Below are 19,703 nucleotides of genomic sequence, written 5' to 3' on the forward strand. Positions count from 1 at the left end.
CCAATTCTAATCAAGTCTCAAACCTTACCTATCAGTTTATAGGAATTTTATGAGGGAGATCGACAAATAAAATGGTAATAGAGAAAACAATCACCACTTGATTTAAGACTTTTAGGGAGGATAGTCAGGGTAATTAGGTGAGAAAAAATAGTCTAAGCATTAGAAATCAGGAAGAAACTAATATTCAAAAATCAATAGCTTTCAGAAATACCAACATAGTGAGAAAATATAAGGGAAGAAAATATCCCATTTTGCAATAGCAAGAAAAAAGATGGAATATCTTGAAATGAACTTTTTAAAAATGGGCATGAAGTACCAAAACAACAGTTTAAATTTCTCTCTAGGGACATAAAATGCCTTGATAACATCAAAAGGAAAAAATGAGATCATTTGAAATAAAAACCAACATAAAATTAAATGTCAAAGATAGGAAAAATTATAATTATAGGCAAATACACTACTCTTAATATACAAAGAGTGCTTACAAGTCAATAAGAAAATACAAACACAAGGGCCGGCCCGGTGGCGCACTGGAGAGTGTGCCGCTTGGGAGCGCGGCGGCGCTCCCACTGAGGGTTCGGATCCCATGTGGAGACCGGTTCCCGCTCACTGGCTGAGTGCGGTGCGGGCGCAACACCGAGGGTTGCAATCCCATTGCCGGTCCCCGGTATGGGTGCGACACCGAGGGTTGCGATCCCATTACCGGTCAGTAAAAAAGACAAAAAGGAAAAAAAAAAAAAAGAAAATACAAACACAAATTAGCAAGAAAACTGTCCAAACACTTGAAAAAATATTTCATGGAAAAAATATTAAAATGTCAAGGAGCTTATGAAAAGATGAAAGAGAAATTAGCACTGTCTTCAAAAACTAAGAGCTTATAAATAAAGATATGTAGGTGTAGGAAAATTGAAAAAAATCGAAATGCTCATTATTATGAGTATGGTTAAATAAATTATGGTATGTCCTCCTATGTCATAAAGCCAATTTATAAGAACTGATAAGCCAAAAACCTCAGTGAATAAAAGCAAGTTGTAAAGAAAATTACATCTAATGATCAATTCTGTACTTCTCAAAAGCATATATATTTGTATGAAAGGTTTACATTAAATTATGTGGGTGTTACTTAGAGCTGGGGACCAGACCCTCCTCCCACAACCAGGCATACCACGCCAGTGCCTTGGGGCCCACCCGGTGACCCGAAGCATGGAGCCAGGTACTGGAGCCCCCTCCCACAACCAGGCACACTGCGCCAGCACCTCAGGGCCTACCCAGGGGCCAGAGGTATGGAGCCAGAGACCAGACCACCCTTCCACAATGAGGCACACCACACCAGCACCTCAAGGCCTGCCCAGGGACCGAAGACATGGAGCTGGGGACTGGACTACCCTCCCACAACCAGGCACACTGTGCCAGCACCTCAGAGCTCACCAGGGGACCGCAGGCATGGAGCTGGGGACCAGACACTCCCCACAACCAGGCGCACCACCAGCTCCAAGGAACATGCCAAAAACATCACCTCCATGTGATGAACATCACCTCCTTGGCTCACCACAGCCACCACAATAACCATGGCTGCTGCAAAAGAGGCTAGACACTGCAACCTCCACAGAGATGGTCCGCCAGCCACTGGAGTGCATTTACACAAGGAGAGTCACCAGCAGAGATAAAGAAAAGAAGAGGATGTCTCTTTCCACAAAACCCATTCCAGAGTGACAGAAGAAGCATCTGCTCTATGACAATATTGGGGGACCTGATCACACCTCTCAGCATTGGACAGATCATCCAGGCAACAAATCAACAGAGTAACCATTATACTTCAGAAGGAGAGAAGAAATCTAGGATAATTAGAGAAGGGAGGGGGAGGGAGAGGGAGAGGGGGAGATGTTTGACAAGGGGCATAAAGAATAATTATGATTTGTAACAATATATACGCTGGTAACATTGATTTGATCAACATATCTCAATGATGAACCCCCAAAATATGTATAATCAATTTTGATTCAATAAAAATAAAAAATAAATAAATTATGTGGGTGTTGCACACACACAAACATACATAGCAAATGTGTGTAATACAACTGCTATATAGATATATGTAAACAAATATTAATATTTATACCTCTAAGGAATGAAACCAGTTAGGAGTTTGTGGGTGGTAGAGGGTAACTTTTACTTTCCACCTTATATCCTTCTGTGCTCTTTGAAATTTTTGCAAAAAGGATGTCTTAATTTTACAATATAAATTATTATTATTAATATATATTATACATACTCAGCTACTTCACCTCCATCCCAGGAAGGAAACACACTAATATGACAACAGGGTAATGTCTTGGCATTTTGATTGATTATATGACACGTTTACCATTTTCTTTTTCATTGCCTGGATAGTCTGGATTTTCTGCAATAAACGTATAGCATTTTACATATGTAATAAAATTGTTTTGAAAATACATATAAATTCCTGAACTGAAGAAAACCTATTTGGGCAGATTAATCGGGTTTAGCACTTTCTTGAGAAATCTTTGTGAATTTAGACTGTGCTATCTTTAAGAAGCATTTGTCGTGTGTATGTGTGTTTGTGCGTGTGTGTATTCCAACCGTCACCCCATCAACAATTACGCACTCAAGTGAAACCTCGAAGACCAGAACCCCGGCATTTCATTTTAGCCAAAATGCCTCCAACTTGGGGAAAATGTTCTGCTGGCTAGTGTGCAATTGATCCCCAGCTACCCACAGTATTACCCCTGGAGAGAAATGCACACTGTTAGGGCATCTGGGCAAGGCTAGAAACTAGGGAAACCCTATAAGTGGACCCCTCTTAAGGGTTTAACTTCCTTACATTACGGAAAAGGTAATTTATACTGTATAGTTTGAAATGCCTTCTCCTAAATTGGAATTCCCTTTTGTTTCTATAATCCTCCAGTAAAGTTTGATTACATCTGTAAAACCCTCTGTGTTACCTTCATAGAGCAGTAGCTCCCAAACGTCTTATCATACTACTTATGAATGACCTGGAAAACTTGTTAAAACACCGATTCTTGCCCCACCTAGAGAAACCCTGACCCAGAAGTTTAGGGCAGAACCCAAGACTGTGCCCGACCAGCAGCCTCCCAGGCGATGCGGATAGTGCTACATTGAGAGCCATGCTTTGAGTAGCACTGAAACAGGGCACAGTGAGGGAAAACTCAAGGGCATAAAGGGCAGGAATGGGGACTGATCCATAGTCACAAACTTTGCAGCATTTCCTCACTGTCCTTCAGGAAATGGCACAGTTCTAGCTCTGACCAGACATGAAGTGAGAGCTCTGGTGACATAGAGGATTTTAAGGAGGGAGAAGCCAATAATACCCAAGGGCCCTACAGATGAAGAACTCAGCCTTTTGAATGAAGCAGAAAAGAGATTGTTGATAAGCTTTGTAAAAGCAGTTTCAATCTGGTAGCAGGCACAGGAATTTGAGGAATAAATGATGACAAATTAGAGATAGCCAGTGTAAACAATTTTTCCAAAACTTGGCAGTAAAGGGTAAGTGCAAGATTGGAGTGGTAGCTGGAGATGGGTTTATGTTAAAAATATTATGGTTACAAATATGTGGTTATGTTAAAAATATTTTAAACATTTTTATATATAAAAATTACATAATCATCTATTTATATACACACATACATACACATATACATATATGCATATAAACATATATACATACACACATTTTAAAAATTACACTTTTGTTTAAGATGGGGGAGACCTGGTCATGTTTAACCCTGATGGGAGAGAGTGAGAGGAGATAAAGGAGAGAGAGGGGATGATGGGTGGATTGAGACCTCTGGAGAAGCAGAGGGGCTGGGATGCAGAACACAGATGGAGGAGTTAGCCTTGGAAAGGAAGACAGACCTCTTCCTTGTGCCTCTGTAACAGAAATGAGCAGGGACTGAGCGGGTGCAGATGGAGAGCGAGGTCCCTTCTGATGGTTTCTGTTTTACTGCGATTCTTTTTTTCAGTCTTCTTTGGAGTCTAACATAGAATCAGCTTTTGCAAATGGTTCATAAATGATTGAAAAGAAGCTATATTCCCTCAACAAGCAATGCTTAACACATACCTATTAATGTAACCTCCATAATTACATTGTGCAGATTCCACATGTAATTTTTACTGACTTAAGTATGTTAAAGTCTCTCATAGAATTTTACTTCTTTCAATTTTTATTTATATACTTATAGGGTTTCTTTTTTCCTTATAAATTTGGATGTAATGGTATTTAGTTCATTACTTTTTTTGGACTATTTGGTTTTTGATTACCAATGGATATAAAATACTCATCTTTGTTATTTTTTGCCTGAAATTCTACTAATTCTGATATAAATACTGCTGCCCTTGCTTTCCTTATCTTGCCTGTTAGAATGGGCCACTTCTACATTCCAGACAAATGGCCTCCCGGTAAATTACTCCTCGGTCTGGGGCGACCCCTGGAGCTGCAGACCCTGATGGAAAGAGGAAGCAGTTGTAGATACAGCAGGAGCAGCTGTGTCTTGGGCTCCAGCACCAGCTCAGGAAAGACCACCTGTATCCTCCTATCAAAGTTTGCAGATGGTACTGCCAAACGGGTCTGATTCTGAGCCTGCCTTAAAATCCCATACTTTCCTTTTTTTGGGTGGCTTGCCATTATACATTATGGGGATCCAAACCCTTGACGTTGGCATTACAACACTGTACTGTAAGCATCTGAGCTCATCAGCCAGCCCTTAAAATGCTATTCTTTGTAATGGTGCAGAATCCAATGGTTGAAAACATACCAGGTGGAGGAAAGGCTTCTTCTCTGTCCCATCCTAAAGTGTCAATGAGAGTAGGCCCACCCCTGGGAACACCTAGATTTGTTGTTGTTGGTGGTGGTGGTAACTGGATCCTGCTGAACTCTTTCATTGTTTGGAATTATTCCAAAACCTTCTAATTGCAATTTGGAGGTAAGAGATCCTTGATATTGGTACACAATGTGCCATCTTTCAGGGCTCCTTCTCATCACTCTTTAAATGTCATCTGCATTATTTTTAATCTACAAACTATTGGAAGAAGCAATATGGAATAGCGGTTATAATCACAGACCCCAGGAGCCAGACAACCAGGGTTGGAATGTCAGCACTGCCACTTAACATCTGCTGTGTGACCTTGGGCAAATTGCTTACTCTCTCTGAGCCTCAGCAACATCTGTAAAATGAGGAAAATAAGAATTTTAGTTCCAAGGGGTTGTTGTGAGTGTTCAATGATGTAATATAAACAAAGGGCTTAGAAAAGAACCTGGCACCCACGAGGGGCTGGGTAAGTGTAAGTTTTTATTAAAACCATGTGAGCACTCACTATGCCCCCAGGCACCAAGCTAACTAACTTAAGATAAATTACCTCATTGATTCTAATAAAAACCCATTTCTGCAATTAAGAAAACTGGAGTTTTGCAAGTTTACATGAATTGCCCAAGACCACAGAGCTCCTATACAGGAGAACCAGGGTCTGAACCAAACACCACACTCTTAACCTTTCTACTGTGAGAACAAGTGATACTGTATAAACTCAAACTCGCCCATCATTGGAAGAAGCAATATGGAATAGCGGTTATAATCACAGACCCCAGGAGCCAGACAACCAGGGTTGGAATGTCAGCACTGCCACTTAACATCTGCTGTGTGACCTTGGGCAAATTGCTTACTCTCTCTGAGCCTCAGCAACATCTGTAAAATGAGGAAAATAAGAATTTTAGTTCCAAGGGGTTGTTGTGAGTGTTCAATGATGTAATATAAACAAAGGGCTTAGAAAAGAACCTGGCACCCACGAGGGGCTGGGTAAGTGTAAGTTTTTATTAAAACCATGTGAGCACTCACTATGCCCCCAGGCACCAAGCTAACTAACTTAAGATAAATTACCTCATTGATTCTAATAAAAACCCATTTCTGCAATTAAGAAAACTGAAGTTTTGCAAGTTTACATGAGTTGCCCAAGATCACAGAGCTCCTATACAGGAGAACCAGGGTCTGAACCAAACACTACACTCTTAACCTTTCTACTGTGAGAACAAGTGATACTGTATAAACTCAAACTCGCCCATCACAAGTATGTCCATAACAGACTTTCATTTTATGGGTTTCACTTGTTTTATTTTGCAATCACTGGACTGACCTAAGATTAAGTTTGCTTCCACTGATTTTCCCTCCCACATATAAATGCCCAAGTCCAGCTGTTCCATCATATTTTTTCGATGTCTCATTTCCTGCCGGAGATCACGGCTTTGCTAAGTAGCAAGATGTACAGGAAATAAATTGTCCACACAATATTAACTAATCGATGAACATCGGTTTCAGCCCAGAAGGACTGTAATTTATATCAGATTGTTTATTTTCACTATGAAGTATAACTAGAATTACATCAATCTAAATATACACATTTCAGGGCAAAACAAGAAAAAAAATGTTTTAGTTATTCACACTTTGACAACCTTATCCCCACTTTCGTATTCCCGGTTTTCGGTTTTCTTTTTGCTGTGTTATTTTTTTTTTAAATTGTTTAGGGTTTTTAGCTGAACAAAATTTTCTGTCAAATATTTTTCATGTTACTTTTCTGGACCCTGCATTTTATTTTCTCCTTCTGTTATTTAGGTTCACTCACACACACACACACACACACACACACACACACACACACACACCATTTCCAAGGAATAAAGGAGTTTTTTAAAAAGAAAGAAAAGTATCAGAATAAATGCTAATGCTGGTAATAATTAAACCCTGTGGGAAAATTGCAAGTAATACATGTTTTTCTTAAAATGAGGAAAAGAGTGTGAAAGCATTCTGTAAACTGAAAAAAAAAAAAATGGTGTTGTTAATGTCTTCACACACCCATAACCATTTGGCATCACTTAGACTAAAGGGAGTACCTTGTGTGGCACTGTGCAGAACAAGGGCTGACAACTCTCCAAAAGTAGGGTAATCAAGTTTATTTCAAGTTCATCTGTTACTATGTAAGTGCAGTAGGGGGTTGTGGATAGCAAAAGAGGGAAATTTGGTGCGTAATTGCACTGATTCTGCAGCTGGAGGACTGTCTATACACTGCCTTCTGCAAACAGAGGTGGGATAAATGAAATGTGCCATTGAGAAAAAGAAGGAAAAATAAAAATATAAAATTAACAGCAATCAAAAAACAAAACAAAAAAAGTAGAGAAGGAACACGGCAGGGGTTTGATTTGGTGAGAACAACCAGCTACAAGCTGAAAACTGATTCCTACCCCTTTGTCCTGCCCTGAGCTGTGAGGCTACATCGTGGAAGTCTATGATTGCTGAATCTGCAAATGATGTCCTCAGCCCTTAGACCCTGTGTCTAGGCAGAGACATCTGCCTCCAACGTGGAAGTATGTATATTTACTGACTTAAGATGCCTTTACCTCAAAAGAGCATGGTAACAGGCAGAGTGCCCAATAATGTATGTCTTTGTGCTCATTTGCATGGCAGGCTTTTGAACAGCATGCAGCAGAGGAGACTATGTTACACAGCATCTAACAACAAATTTCTGTTCAGATGTTCCCCAGCAGCATCCTGGTGTAACTCTACTTTTCTGCCCTTTTTACTGCATATAAGAAATCAAGAGCCTGGTGAGGATGAAATCATCATTTGCCTTCTGACTCTGTAGCAGGGCATCCAACACTATGAAGCACAGGTCTTCACCAAAGGCATGAATCAGAGTCACCTGGGAAGTCTGGCGACATACAACTGCCCAGATTTACTGCAAGAAATTCTAGGGTTCGGTCTGAGGATTGAGTTAAGTTTCCCCAGGTGATCCTGATGTGCACGCTGGGTTAGGAAACATGAAGCCGGGCTCTGGCAAGGGGAAATAAGGGATGGGTTGGTTGAAGCAGCCTCTGCTCCCTTCTGGTTCCATTTTGTGAATGCTTAGTACTCTACCCCATCTCTCTAGGGCTCGGTGCACAACTCCCCTCGTGCTCACGTAGCTGCTCTTGGAAGACAATTTTGGAGGGAGGTTAAGCACAGGGACTCTGAAGGCAGCCCATCTTGGCCACTTGCTATCTGGAAAATCTTGAACAAGGTACTAATATTACTAAGCCCATTTCTCCATTTGTCAGATAGGAAGATGATAACAGTACCTACACCTTGAAGGGTTATAGTAGTAATAAATAATATCACCCATGAAAAATAATTAACACAGTGCCTGGCACAATAAAAGCACATAACCTGTGGAGGCCACTATTATTATTATAGTCCCAATAACTACTATTACTAATAATTATGGCACTCTCATTTGGTTAATGGATGTCAGGTCTCCCAGGTGCTAACTGGCTCCTTCTGCTTTTGATCCACAGTGTCCTCAGGGATTGCTGCCATGAAGATGCTGGTCTAAGTGGGCACTTCAGTTCTGCTCAGGTCAAGCCAACACACCTTTACTTAGGGCATATGTGGTACCAATACTGGGTCAGATGAGAGAGGCCCTTGACTTGCTCACACATCAGCTAGGGGGTCACAGACAAAACCCTTCCATGTAGATAGTGACAGTTGCATGTAAAAAGGTAGCCAAGTAGCAGTTCATGGGAGAAAAGAGGAGACTCCCCACCAACTCACTTCTGTGTTATATATAAAATGTCCTCAACCCTTTAAGAATAATGACAAGCCGTCTCTAAACCTTTTCATTAAAACTTAGGAAAACATCTACAGATAAGATCCTAACCTCCATTCAATCCCAAGGTTTATTTTTAAGGAGGAATGAACTATAGACATACTTAATAGACTTCCAGAGCTAGAAGACGTCTTAGAAATCGGCCGTGCTAGCACTCCTACTACGCAGATGAGGAAGCCAAGGTCTCAGTAAGGTAAGCATCTTGCCTAAGATCACAGACAGTTAGCATCCAGGCTGAGGTTACTACCCCAGTCTTTGGCTTCCGTCTAGTTCTCTTGCACGACATCATTTAGTCCCACTGAAATCCTAACAGGAAGTGGAATCATCTCTAGCAAAGGGCATGTATTCATTCATTCAACATTATTTGAGCTCCTATGATGTGTTCAGTACTGTATCAGCACTAAGAATAAAATGGCAAACACAACCACTATGGTGTGTGTTCTTGCAAAGCCTTACTGGCGGGAGAGGCAATTTAAACAAATAAATGAAATAATTACTTCTTGCAATAAAGGCTAAGCAAGAAAAAAAACAGAAAAGGGCCCACTTTAGGCAGATTGATCGATGAAAGCATCTCTGAGGAGGTGAAATTTGAGCTCAAGGATGAGAAAGAGGCAGCCGTGGTAAGAGCTGGGAGAAGCATGTTCCAGGCGCAGGCATGGATCAGTGCAAAGGTCCACGGGAGGAAAGGCCACTGGACATTCTAGAATCTTCCAGAAAGCCAATGTGACTGAAGCCTAGAGAATGAGAAGCAGATGGCAGCACATGATATAACAACAGAGGCCCCAAGACACAGGCTTTCAAGGCTCCGGAAAGGGGTGTGGATTTTATCTTTAGTGGAAAGGCAATTCACGAAGAGGCCGGGGAGTTCTTGGTCTCTGCTCCTCTGTGGAAAACATGATCAATGAAATTCCTTCTCAACAGGGTTTACATGCCATGTTTTCTTATTTCTCTTTGTGTGGAGGGTAGAAAACACACAAAAGCATGAGAAAGAGTCAGGCAAGGACTAGAACTCAGGGTTCTCGATTCCAGTACCAGAATGTTCCTTCCATGACACACTCTCTCTTGTTAAATTAAAGGGGGGAAATATCCCATTAAAAGGAACAGATTCTTTGGTTTGAATATCCCTTTATCAGCCATAGTTCTGGTATTAGAGTATTATCAGTCAGAATCTTTCCTTAAAAGGGGGAATGGGGAGGCAGAAAGAGATAAGACAGGAAGAACAAAAAACAGTCTGCTTATCACATCAGCAAACCCTTAACATCCAATACTATCTTCCTTATTATGGAATAAGTTAAATTTGTAGATTATTTTTGGAAGTGACAGCTAAAGGAGAAATGAACAGTTATAAAGAGAAAAAGTCAAAAGAATTACCCTGTGAGGCAGCCCCACAGGACTGAATTCTAACCCAGAATATTCTGTATTTGGCAGGAGTACCAAGGGATGCTTTATGAGAGGGCGTGGTCGTCATCATTACGTCAAAGGCAAGCTAAGTGCTGGTGCTGCAGGTTGGCCTTAGGTATCACCATATCAATAGGCTTAGTTGCCACCATGTGAAAATGGACAAAGAGCCCAAAATAGACAAGCTGGGCTTATTTGCCTGATATGAGCGTGCCCTGACATGAACAAGACCAAAATAAGCCACAAACCTGGAAATACAACGAAGTCCCTAAATGCCAAGTGTAGGGAAAGTGAAGGAAAATGGTCAGGGCCCCTCAGATGTTCAGAATCTTGCCGAGCATTTGATGTAAATATGCACGTGTGCCCAGGTGTTCCTTGGTTATTGTCTAATGTAATTGCGCATGTGCACCCAGGTGTCCTGGGTTATGGACTTAAGTATAAAGGACCAACAGCTCTGATACACGGTGCCCCTCAGGACGCCCCAGGAGGCCACTAGGGCGGCTGCTCCTAGCTCGAATAAAGCCTATTAATTTTTTACCCACGGCTCCCACGATCTTTTCCTATTACCTACCTCGTGGACCTGCGTGTGAGGGGTTTGTGACCCAGTGTGTACAAGGGGCTTGCAGGGTCTGTGAACCCTAGCCCTAGCAATACACCAAGTCAAGATGCTCCAAATAGATGTGTTTGCTTCTTTGTTGCTGTTTTTAGATTTTCTCTCTTTAAAACTTGTGTGCCTCTAGGTCCCTCTTCCAACATCCAAAGCTATGTATGCCAGTTCTTACTTCAGTCTCTCTCCTTCTCCCTCTGAACAGGAAATTTGCGTGTTGTATCTGGATGCATTTCTGATTTTTCTCATAGCAAAGGTTTTGGCTCCAGGCTCCTACACCTTGTGTCTGCCTTACTGTACGATGGAAACGATATCCCGTGTGCAGCTTTGTGCACTTTCTCCAGCACGGGCTGTGCCAATAGCATCTCACTGCCATGTCCTGACTCAGGGTGAGTGAGTCCCAGGGAAGATAGGAATGATTGCTTGGCAAGGTGTGGACGGAGGAGCCGTGTGGACCCTGCAGGCTCCAGTGATGCACACTCAGGGGGAGACATGGCTTCATTTCCTACATTTCTTTCACACAAAGCATGATTATAGGGAAGTGCTTCCATATGGCCCAGGGAAAATCCCAGCCAAAAAACGGCTTCAGCTGGCCAGTTTCAGAGCAGTAACAGACATGAAGGGGCCGTTACGAGGGTCAAGAATGCCAAGCACTGTGTTTTCATGCAGACAGGAATCCGTGCTAACTTTAGCCTCAGCCCAGGCACATGCAGGTAGAAGCTGAGGAGATGCCAGTGTCCTGGGGGGTGGGGAGGGTGCCTCTGGCTTTCATCTTGTCACCCATGCCCTGAGTTCAAGAGCTGCCTGTGCACTCCAGTTCCCCTTTATTCATAGAAATCCATCAAAACCATTAGACATTTTAGGAATGTCCTAAAGGGGCATCAGGGGTCTGAGAAACCCCCAAAAATCAGAATGGCAAATTTGGGATTTGGGGCTTAAGAGTACATGTGCATTTGCCTGGAGAGAAAGTGCATAACTTTCAATGGATTCTCAGTGGAATCCAAAACCTGAAAACGTGTGTGTGTGTGTGTGTGTGTGTGTGTGTGTGTGTGTGTGTGTGTGTGTGAATTGGAGGCCGTTGCTGCCAGGGCCCTCGGGACGCCCCAGGAGGCCACTAGGGCAGCTGCTCCTAGCTCTGAATAAAGCCTATTAATTTTTTACCCACGGCTCCCACGATCTTTTCCTATTACCTCCCTCGTGGACCTGCGTGTGAGGGGTTTGTGACCCAGTGTGTACAAGGGGCTTGCAGGGTCTGTGAGCCCTAGCCCTAGCAATACACCAAGTCAAGATGCTCCAAATAGATGTGTTTGCTTCTCTGTTGCTGTTTTTAGATTTTCTCTCTTTAAAACTTGTGTGCCTCTAGGTCCCTCTTCCAACATCCAAAGCTATGTATGCCAGTTCTTACTTCAGTCTCTCTCCTTCTCCCTCTGAACAGGAAATCTGCGTGTTGTATCTGGATGCATTTCTGATTTTTCTCATAGCAAAGGTTTTGGCTCCAGGCTCCTACACCTTGTGTCTGCCTTACTGTACGATGGAAACGATATCCCGTGTGCAGCTTTGTGCACTTTCTCCAGCACGGGCCGTGCCAATAGGATCTCACTGCCATGTCCTGACTCAGGGTGAGTGAGTCCCAGGGAAGATAGGAATGATTGCTTGGCAAGGTGTGGACGTAGGAGCCGTGTGGACCCTGCAGGCTCCAGTGATGCACACTCAGGGGGAGACATGGCTTCATTTCCTACATTTCTTTCACACAAAGCATGATTATAGGGAAGTGCTTCCATATGGCCTAGGGAAAATCCCAGCCAAAAAACGGCTTCAGCTGGCCAGTTTCAGAGCAGTAACAGACATGAAGGGGCCGTTACGAGGGTCAAGAATGCCAAGCACTGTGTTTTCATGCAGACAGGAATCCGTGCTAACTTTAGCCTCAGCCCAGGCACATGCAGGTAGAAGCTGAGGAGATGCCAGTGTCCTGGGGGGTGGGGAGGGTGCCTCTGGCTTTCATCTTGTCACCCATGCCCTGAGTTCAAGAGCTGCCTGTGCACTCCAGTTCCCCTTTATTCATAGAAATCCATCAAAACCATTAGACATTTTAGGAATGTCCTAAAGGGGCATCAGGGGTCTGAGAAACCCCCAAAAATCAGAATGGCAAATTTGGGATTTGGGGCTTAAGAGTACATGTGCATTTGCCTGGAGAGAAAGTGCATAACTTTCAATGGATTCTCAGTGGAATCCAAAACCTGAAAACTAGTGTGTGTGTGTGTGTGTGTGTGTGTGTGTGTGTGTGTGTGTGTGTGTGTGTGTGTGTGTGTGTGTGTGTGTGTGTGTGTATTTGAACTATCTTGCATTTCAGGGCCTTCTCTGCACACTTCTCCAAAAAAGACTGGTTCTTTGACACAATTTCACTCGGCTTCTACCATGGTTCAATTAGAATTATCTCAATTTCTAATCTCTTTTGGACCTTGACCAAGCAAGGTCTTTTCTGATGAAATTTCCAAACTTTTTGGGGTCAAGGCTAACTCCAGGCTCTTCCCCAACACCCTGAGTTGGCTACTATCTTCCTCCCTTAGTCCCCACATCCACAAGCCTTCCTGAATTACCTCTTCACCGTACAGCCTGTCTCCTTAAACTATCTTCCTCTGATCTGAGTCTTCCTCTAACTTTGGTTTCTCCTACAGTTCACTCTTTTTTGACACTTCCAAGGTTTTCCTCTATATCAACCAGTAGCTCTCTTAAAATCAATCCCCTTATGGGCCAACTGTTGACTCAAAAATCTGTTTACAAATATCAACATTTACATTTAAGGTATATAATAGGTGTTACATCCTTTGGTACTCAAATGAGTAATATTTCTAATAAAAATACAGTTAGTGGTCATTGAGCACTCTCCAGGTGCCAAACTATATGGAGTACTGAGTATAGGTTGATTTATTTAATCTTGACAACAACTCCACAAAGGCAGTACTATTGTTATTCCCAGTTTAAAATGAGAAAACCAGGATATACATGGAAGTTAAATAACTTTCCCAGTTTACAAAGCAAGTAATCAACAGACCCAGAGTGTAATCCCAGGCATTCTGGTCCAGACCCCAATTTCTTAACCAGTTCCCTATACTGCCTTTCACAATTAGCTACAGGAGATGTGTCTTAATATCTCTGGTCTTCAGTTTCCTCATCTGTAAAATGGGATGACATTATCAAATCTACAATGTAAGGGTGCTGGTGGCATTAAATATGATGAATCTAAAGAGAACTTTGGGAATTATAAAGTATTATATCAATATTAGTAACAACAGAATGGACGGAATATTAAATACTTGGCTTACCACCTCCTTAGAAGCCCGAGTGTCACATGCCATAGTCTTGTACGGTACAGCAGCCAGCCCAAAGCCCTTTGCACTCAGCACCTTAGACCCTGTTTTATTTATTTATTTATTTTTTGGTCCAACAAAGTCAAAACTACTACTGTTCTTCATTTTTTCCACTTATGCAAATAATTGTAGCTTGCAAAAGATTGCAACTTGTAAAAGACCTACTTATAATGGTTGAGAGTTGACAGTATTGAGCATGTGCTAGACACCATGCTAAGCACTGTAGGTATAGCATTTCAGCTAATCTTCCTCAAAACTATAGAGATAGATCCTATTATTACCCCCATTTGATTGATAGAAAACTGGGGCCCAAAAAAGTTAAGCACCTTGCTACAGGTCAATCAGCTAGAAGTTTCCAGAGCTGGGCTTTGATTCCAGAGCCCATTCTCTAGTCAGCTATACAACATTGCCTCCTTGAAGAGAAAGCAAAGACACATACACTAGCACCAAATGGACTGGCCTCATCCACTTTTAAAGTCAATATGATATTGAACCACCTTTATAACAAGAAGATAACTCTTGAAGCTCCCTCTGCTCCATTCAATACCAAGGGTTTTTCTGCCAATCATAAAAACAAGCAGAAGAGGCCAAAAGGCCTATGTTTTAAGAGAATAAGACAGAGGTAAAAATTCACTGACATGGTGTCAGTGCGCACCCCTCCTCTTGTCCTGGGCAAATCCTTCCCTGTATACATTTTTGCTTTCTCTTCACTGATCAACCCACTGTAGTCAAGCTTTGGTTTCAGCCTGAAACTCACTGAAACCACTTTTGCTAATGCCACAAATGATCTTCAAGTTGTCCAAGAGAAAGTTTTGGACCTTTATGCTAGTTGTCCTGGCAAGAGTGTTTAACATAGCTGACAATTACCTCCTTTTCTGAAATTACTCATTCCTTTGGCTTCCATGATACTGCTCTTGCTACATTTTGTGTTTATCTACTTACTTTTTTTGTTCCTTCTCAGTTGAATGCTCTTAAACTTCTTCCCTGGCTAAATGCCTTGGCTTCAGATGTTTCTCAGGATGCAATTCTTGGCTTCCCGTTTTATTCTACAATCTCTCTTTGGGTGGACTCACCTACATTTATAACTGAATACCACCGGTAAGGAGGTTTTGCTGTCAGCCGTGATGGACTGATGTGTTTCAGATCAACCCTCAACTACGAACAAAATAAAATCAGCATCTGTTTGAAGGCCTCAGGAAGGTCCAAGAAATGGAATACTGGGGCCAAAATTCTGAAAAGAATGAAAATCCAGGGAGGTGGGCCCTTACCTTTGATATGTCTGTGTCTCCTCTTCATGAATTCCTTACACAAACAAACAGCAAACGTAACCATCCAGCTGCTCGAGCTGGAAAATTTGCATCATTCTAAATTCTTTTTTTCTCTTATAGTCTTCATTCAAAGAATCAGCAAACTCTGCTCATTCTGTCTCCTAAATTTCTCTCCAACTGTTCCTTCCTCTATATCTCCGGCCACACTACTCTAGACCAAGGCCTCATTATTTCAAATACTCTTAATGATTTATAAAAAGCCTTCCTATTCGGACTCCCTGCTTCCAGGCTCACCTCACAGGTAATCCAGCCTCCACATGCTGCCAGAATTCTTTCACTAAAACACAAATCTAATCATGTCACTCCACTGCCTAAATTACTTTAATGACTCCACTTAACCTGAAATAAAAGCACAACAATGAAGGCTTTTATAGTTGACTCCTGAATGCCATTCTGTCTTATCTTTCATACTGTTCAGTGTGCATTCAAGCCTGAGCAACATATTAGTAGTTCCTCCAAAAACCCAGGCTTTCCTCTGGTGTCAGACCATGAACTTTGTGTTTCCTCTGCCTAAAAAACCTTCCACCCTCCTGTAATGTTCTCCTCATTTAGGGGAACAAGTTAGATCCCTACTTCATAAGTTATCTCAAAATAAACTCAAAAGAATAAAGGATGTAAAAGTAGAAAAACAAAACTATAAAAGTATTGGCAGAAAACTTGCATGAATAATTTTTTCCCTTCAAAGCAAGAGTCAACAAACTACAACCGGAGGGCCAAAGTCAGCCTGCAGCCTATTTTTGTAAATAAAGTTTTATTGGAACACAGCCAACAAACTGCAACCTGAGAGCCCAAGTCAGCCTACAGCATGTTTTTGTAAATAAAGTTTTATTGGAACACAGCCATGCCCATTTGTTTACAGAGTGTCTTTGGGTGCTTTTGCACTGCAATGACAGTGTTGAGGAACTGACACAGAGACTGTATGCCCTGCAAAGGCTAAAATACTTACTATCTGGCCCTTTACACAGAAATTTACTGACCCCCGAAGTTAATGGATTTTAAAAAGCCAGATTTTAATGAAATAAAATTTTCTGAATACGCAAAACTTAGAAACTATTGATTCTAAAAACACGAACAAAATTGAAATAAACTGAGAACCACATTTGAAATAGGTATGACAGACAAAAGGTTAGTATTTGTGATATAGTAAAGCTCACAACAGTGATGAAAAGATCAACATCCAAATAAGAAAATGGTTAAACTGCTTCAATAGCTAATTGAAAAATGAAAAAGCATAACTGAGCAATAAATATATGACGATGTTTTCTACCTTGTCAGCAATCCAAGGAAGCAAAAAGAAGAAATTATTACTTCACAATTTACCTGAGAAATCAGCAAATATTTAAAAAGCAGTAATACTCTGTATCGACAGAGGTTCAAAGAAACAGGTACTCTTTGAAGTGATAATGGGAACAAAAATTTTGATATACAGGTTTTGCAAGAGATTTGACTTTTAGAAAACTGGTCCGAAGTGATTTCCAACTAAAAAAGCTTAGCATTAGGAAAATGTTATTCTAGTAACAGGTGGTCTGAAACACATCTTGTTTTGTTGGAAACACAGCATTGGGTTTAAAAACCTACTTTTTTCGGGAGAAACGTTTGACTTCGAATGTCCCCGTACGAGCCTGCAGGTGGAGCCATTGCCAGCACAGATTCCACAGCTGTCCACCTTAGCGGTGCTTCCCGGTTGCCGATCGCAGCCCACGGCCTGCGACAGAAACACGGTGGTCAGCGGCGAGAGGACACACAGGGGAGGGGAACTGCCTGGATTTCACGCACCTTATGTATGATGCTGTCCCTCTGAAATTGATGGGTTGGCTCTCTTTAACAAGAGCAAGCACGGTGGTCAGCGGCGAGAGGACACACAGGGGAGGGGAACTGCCTGGATTTCACGCACCTTATGTATGATGCTGTCCCTCTGAAATTGATGGGTTGGCTCTCTTTAACAAGAGCAAGCACGGTGGTCAGCGGCGAGAGGACACACAGGGGAGGGGAACTGCCTGGATTTCACGCACCTTATGTATGATGCTGTCCCTCTGAAATTGATGGGTTGGCTCTCTTTAACAAGAGCATAGTTTAACAAATATGAATGATATGAAGTCTCACAGTATATCATTTATATGATTCTTACACAAGGCCCCAAAAATTAAAAGAGAAGAATTGAAACTATCCCTCCTTATCCCTTCTCTTTTTTTATTTATACTTTTGTTCAGATGTTTTTACGTATATAAAATAAATGGAAACTACAGATGATGTTTGCTCTCTCCCCTCTCCCCTCAGACCTTCACTCTCTCCCCACCCCTACACTTGTCCTATTCTCATTTTCTCCCCCAAGCCACCGTTACACTGAATTTGATGTATATCCTTCTGGTCCATAGTTTTACCTTAAATATGTTTTTCTCTGTTTTTATCTCTGTCTCCACGTACCAATATCTGTACGTGTGTGTATCCATTTCTCTCTATATTCTGTATCTACTGTATATCTTTATATCTCCTTCTCTTTATCATTATCTATATCTATACCTACATATCTCCACCTCTCTTATGAGTTATTTTTCATAGGTATATGTATGTGTGTGTGTATTTGCTAGACTGTGAGCTTCCTTATAGGAGAAAAAGGGCTGTGTCTTATACTTCTTTTCATTTCACAAATATGTCTTTTACATAATGTGTGCCCAATAATACTCATATGAACTGACCTGATGGTTTATATCCACCTCCCCAAACTCATCCAACTTTATTTATATTTACAAACCTGGTATTTAAGGGCAGAGACTTTGGAGGCCGTCAGCCCCCTTACAAATCCTGACCCACCTACCACCCCGTTCAAGCTGCAGGATGTTGAACAGTTCAGACTCTCACAGGCTCATTCTCCTCAATAGTGAAATAGAGATAATAGTACTAATATGTATTTCACAAAGGGTCTTAGTAAGGATTAAAAGAGAAAACATATGTAAAACTCTTAGTACAGTGATTAGAGCATTATACAGAGTTCAGTTAAAGAAGGTCAATTTTATTACTTCTCTCTGTTTTACATTGTGTGTGGACAGGGGAGTCCCTACGCTTCAGCTTGGGGAGCTGCTGAAGCAGACTCTGTACCCGAGGTGTTGAAGAGAAAATGAAACTGGAGAAAAGTTAAAAGCATATCTATAGAGTATTCTTACCAAAATTTTGGTGTTGAAGGGAAGGAGAAAGATCCAATGAAAGTTTCAGGGAGAGGTAAGAAAAGTTCCAAGGATTTAGGGAATAGCCTGGGATTGGAGACATTTTCAAAGGGCTGTCCACGTTTGTTCTGTGTATTTCCAAATCGTGAAAGCTACAGGTTTAAGCATAATTTAGTTCAATAACAGAAAGCTTGAGAAATCAGAGTTATCCAATAATAAGTATTCAATCATGGGCTAGGAGACTTCTTGGCAGTAAAACTGTAGGGAGGATTAAATTATTGGATGAGTAGCTGAATCCAGTGACTTTTGAGATCTTTTTACCCTGATTATATAATTTCGTAAATATAGTAATAAAATAATAATAATAGCTGATTTTTAATGAATGTTTACACGTGCCTGGCATTGTGTCTTGTACATTGCAGATATTATTTCATTTAATCTTCACAGCAATCTTATGATTTATGTGATATATTCATCTCCATTTTAAAAATAAGGAATCTAAACATTACTGAGGTTAAATAACTTGCCAACAATGCACAGCTAGTATATAGTGTCAGTAATGGTTTTAAAACCCAGGTCATCTGACACTAGAATCTTAAGACTTATGCTACACCCTCCTCCACCTTTAGCATTAACAAAGAACCCAGTTACATAGACCATTATATTAATATTTACAAGTACATGTGGAATAACTTAAGAGTGATTGATTTTGGAAACACACTCGCATGGTTGGGATTCAATCAATGAGTAACTTGTGTTGATGCAACGTTCTCCAAGGGGAGCAATTCCACCATTAAATTATAGAAACCCTGTTCCTGGCCCACACATTCATGTCCCTGAGCACACTGCATTTCATGAGAATAAGAATCATCCTCTATCTGGTCATCCAGGAAGGGTGTGGGTTTAGGAGGAAGGATGGGCTTGTTTTGAACAGTGTTTAGAGCCTTGCAAGATCTTGGGCAATCGAATACCTCCCTGAGCACTTACATTGCTTCACGAATTTTTAAAGTTACAATTCATCCAAATCTAAAGGCCAAATAAAGCATATGAAAACATCACAGGAAAATGATATTTGAAAAGAAGGTCTGGTTGCCTTGTGAGTCATAGGGTATAAACCAAAACTGCCCTCAAAATTGAGGGACTACTGAATTTCGGCTTTCATATCCCATCAAAA

At 41.3% G+C, this 19,703-nt stretch overlaps 1 protein-coding gene across 1 annotated transcript in view; it reads right to left on the bottom strand.

Annotated features, from left to right (window-relative positions):
• LOC103604204 (ADAMTS-like protein 3) overlaps positions 1–19,703 on the bottom strand; it is a 128,005-nt gene that overhangs the window by 53,085 nt on the left and 55,217 nt on the right. Inside the window, 2 exon segments of the mRNA XM_008588783.1 lie at positions 10,497–10,517; positions 18,166–18,222. Of these exon segments, the coding sequence (XP_008587005.1) occupies positions 10,497–10,517; positions 18,166–18,222 (78 nt within the window).

Source organism: Galeopterus variegatus, unplaced genomic scaffold (genome assembly GCF_000696425.1).
Source record: "Galeopterus variegatus unplaced genomic scaffold, G_variegatus-3.0.2 Scaffold5033, whole genome shotgun sequence".
NCBI lineage: Eukaryota > Metazoa > Chordata > Mammalia > Dermoptera > Cynocephalidae > Galeopterus > Galeopterus variegatus.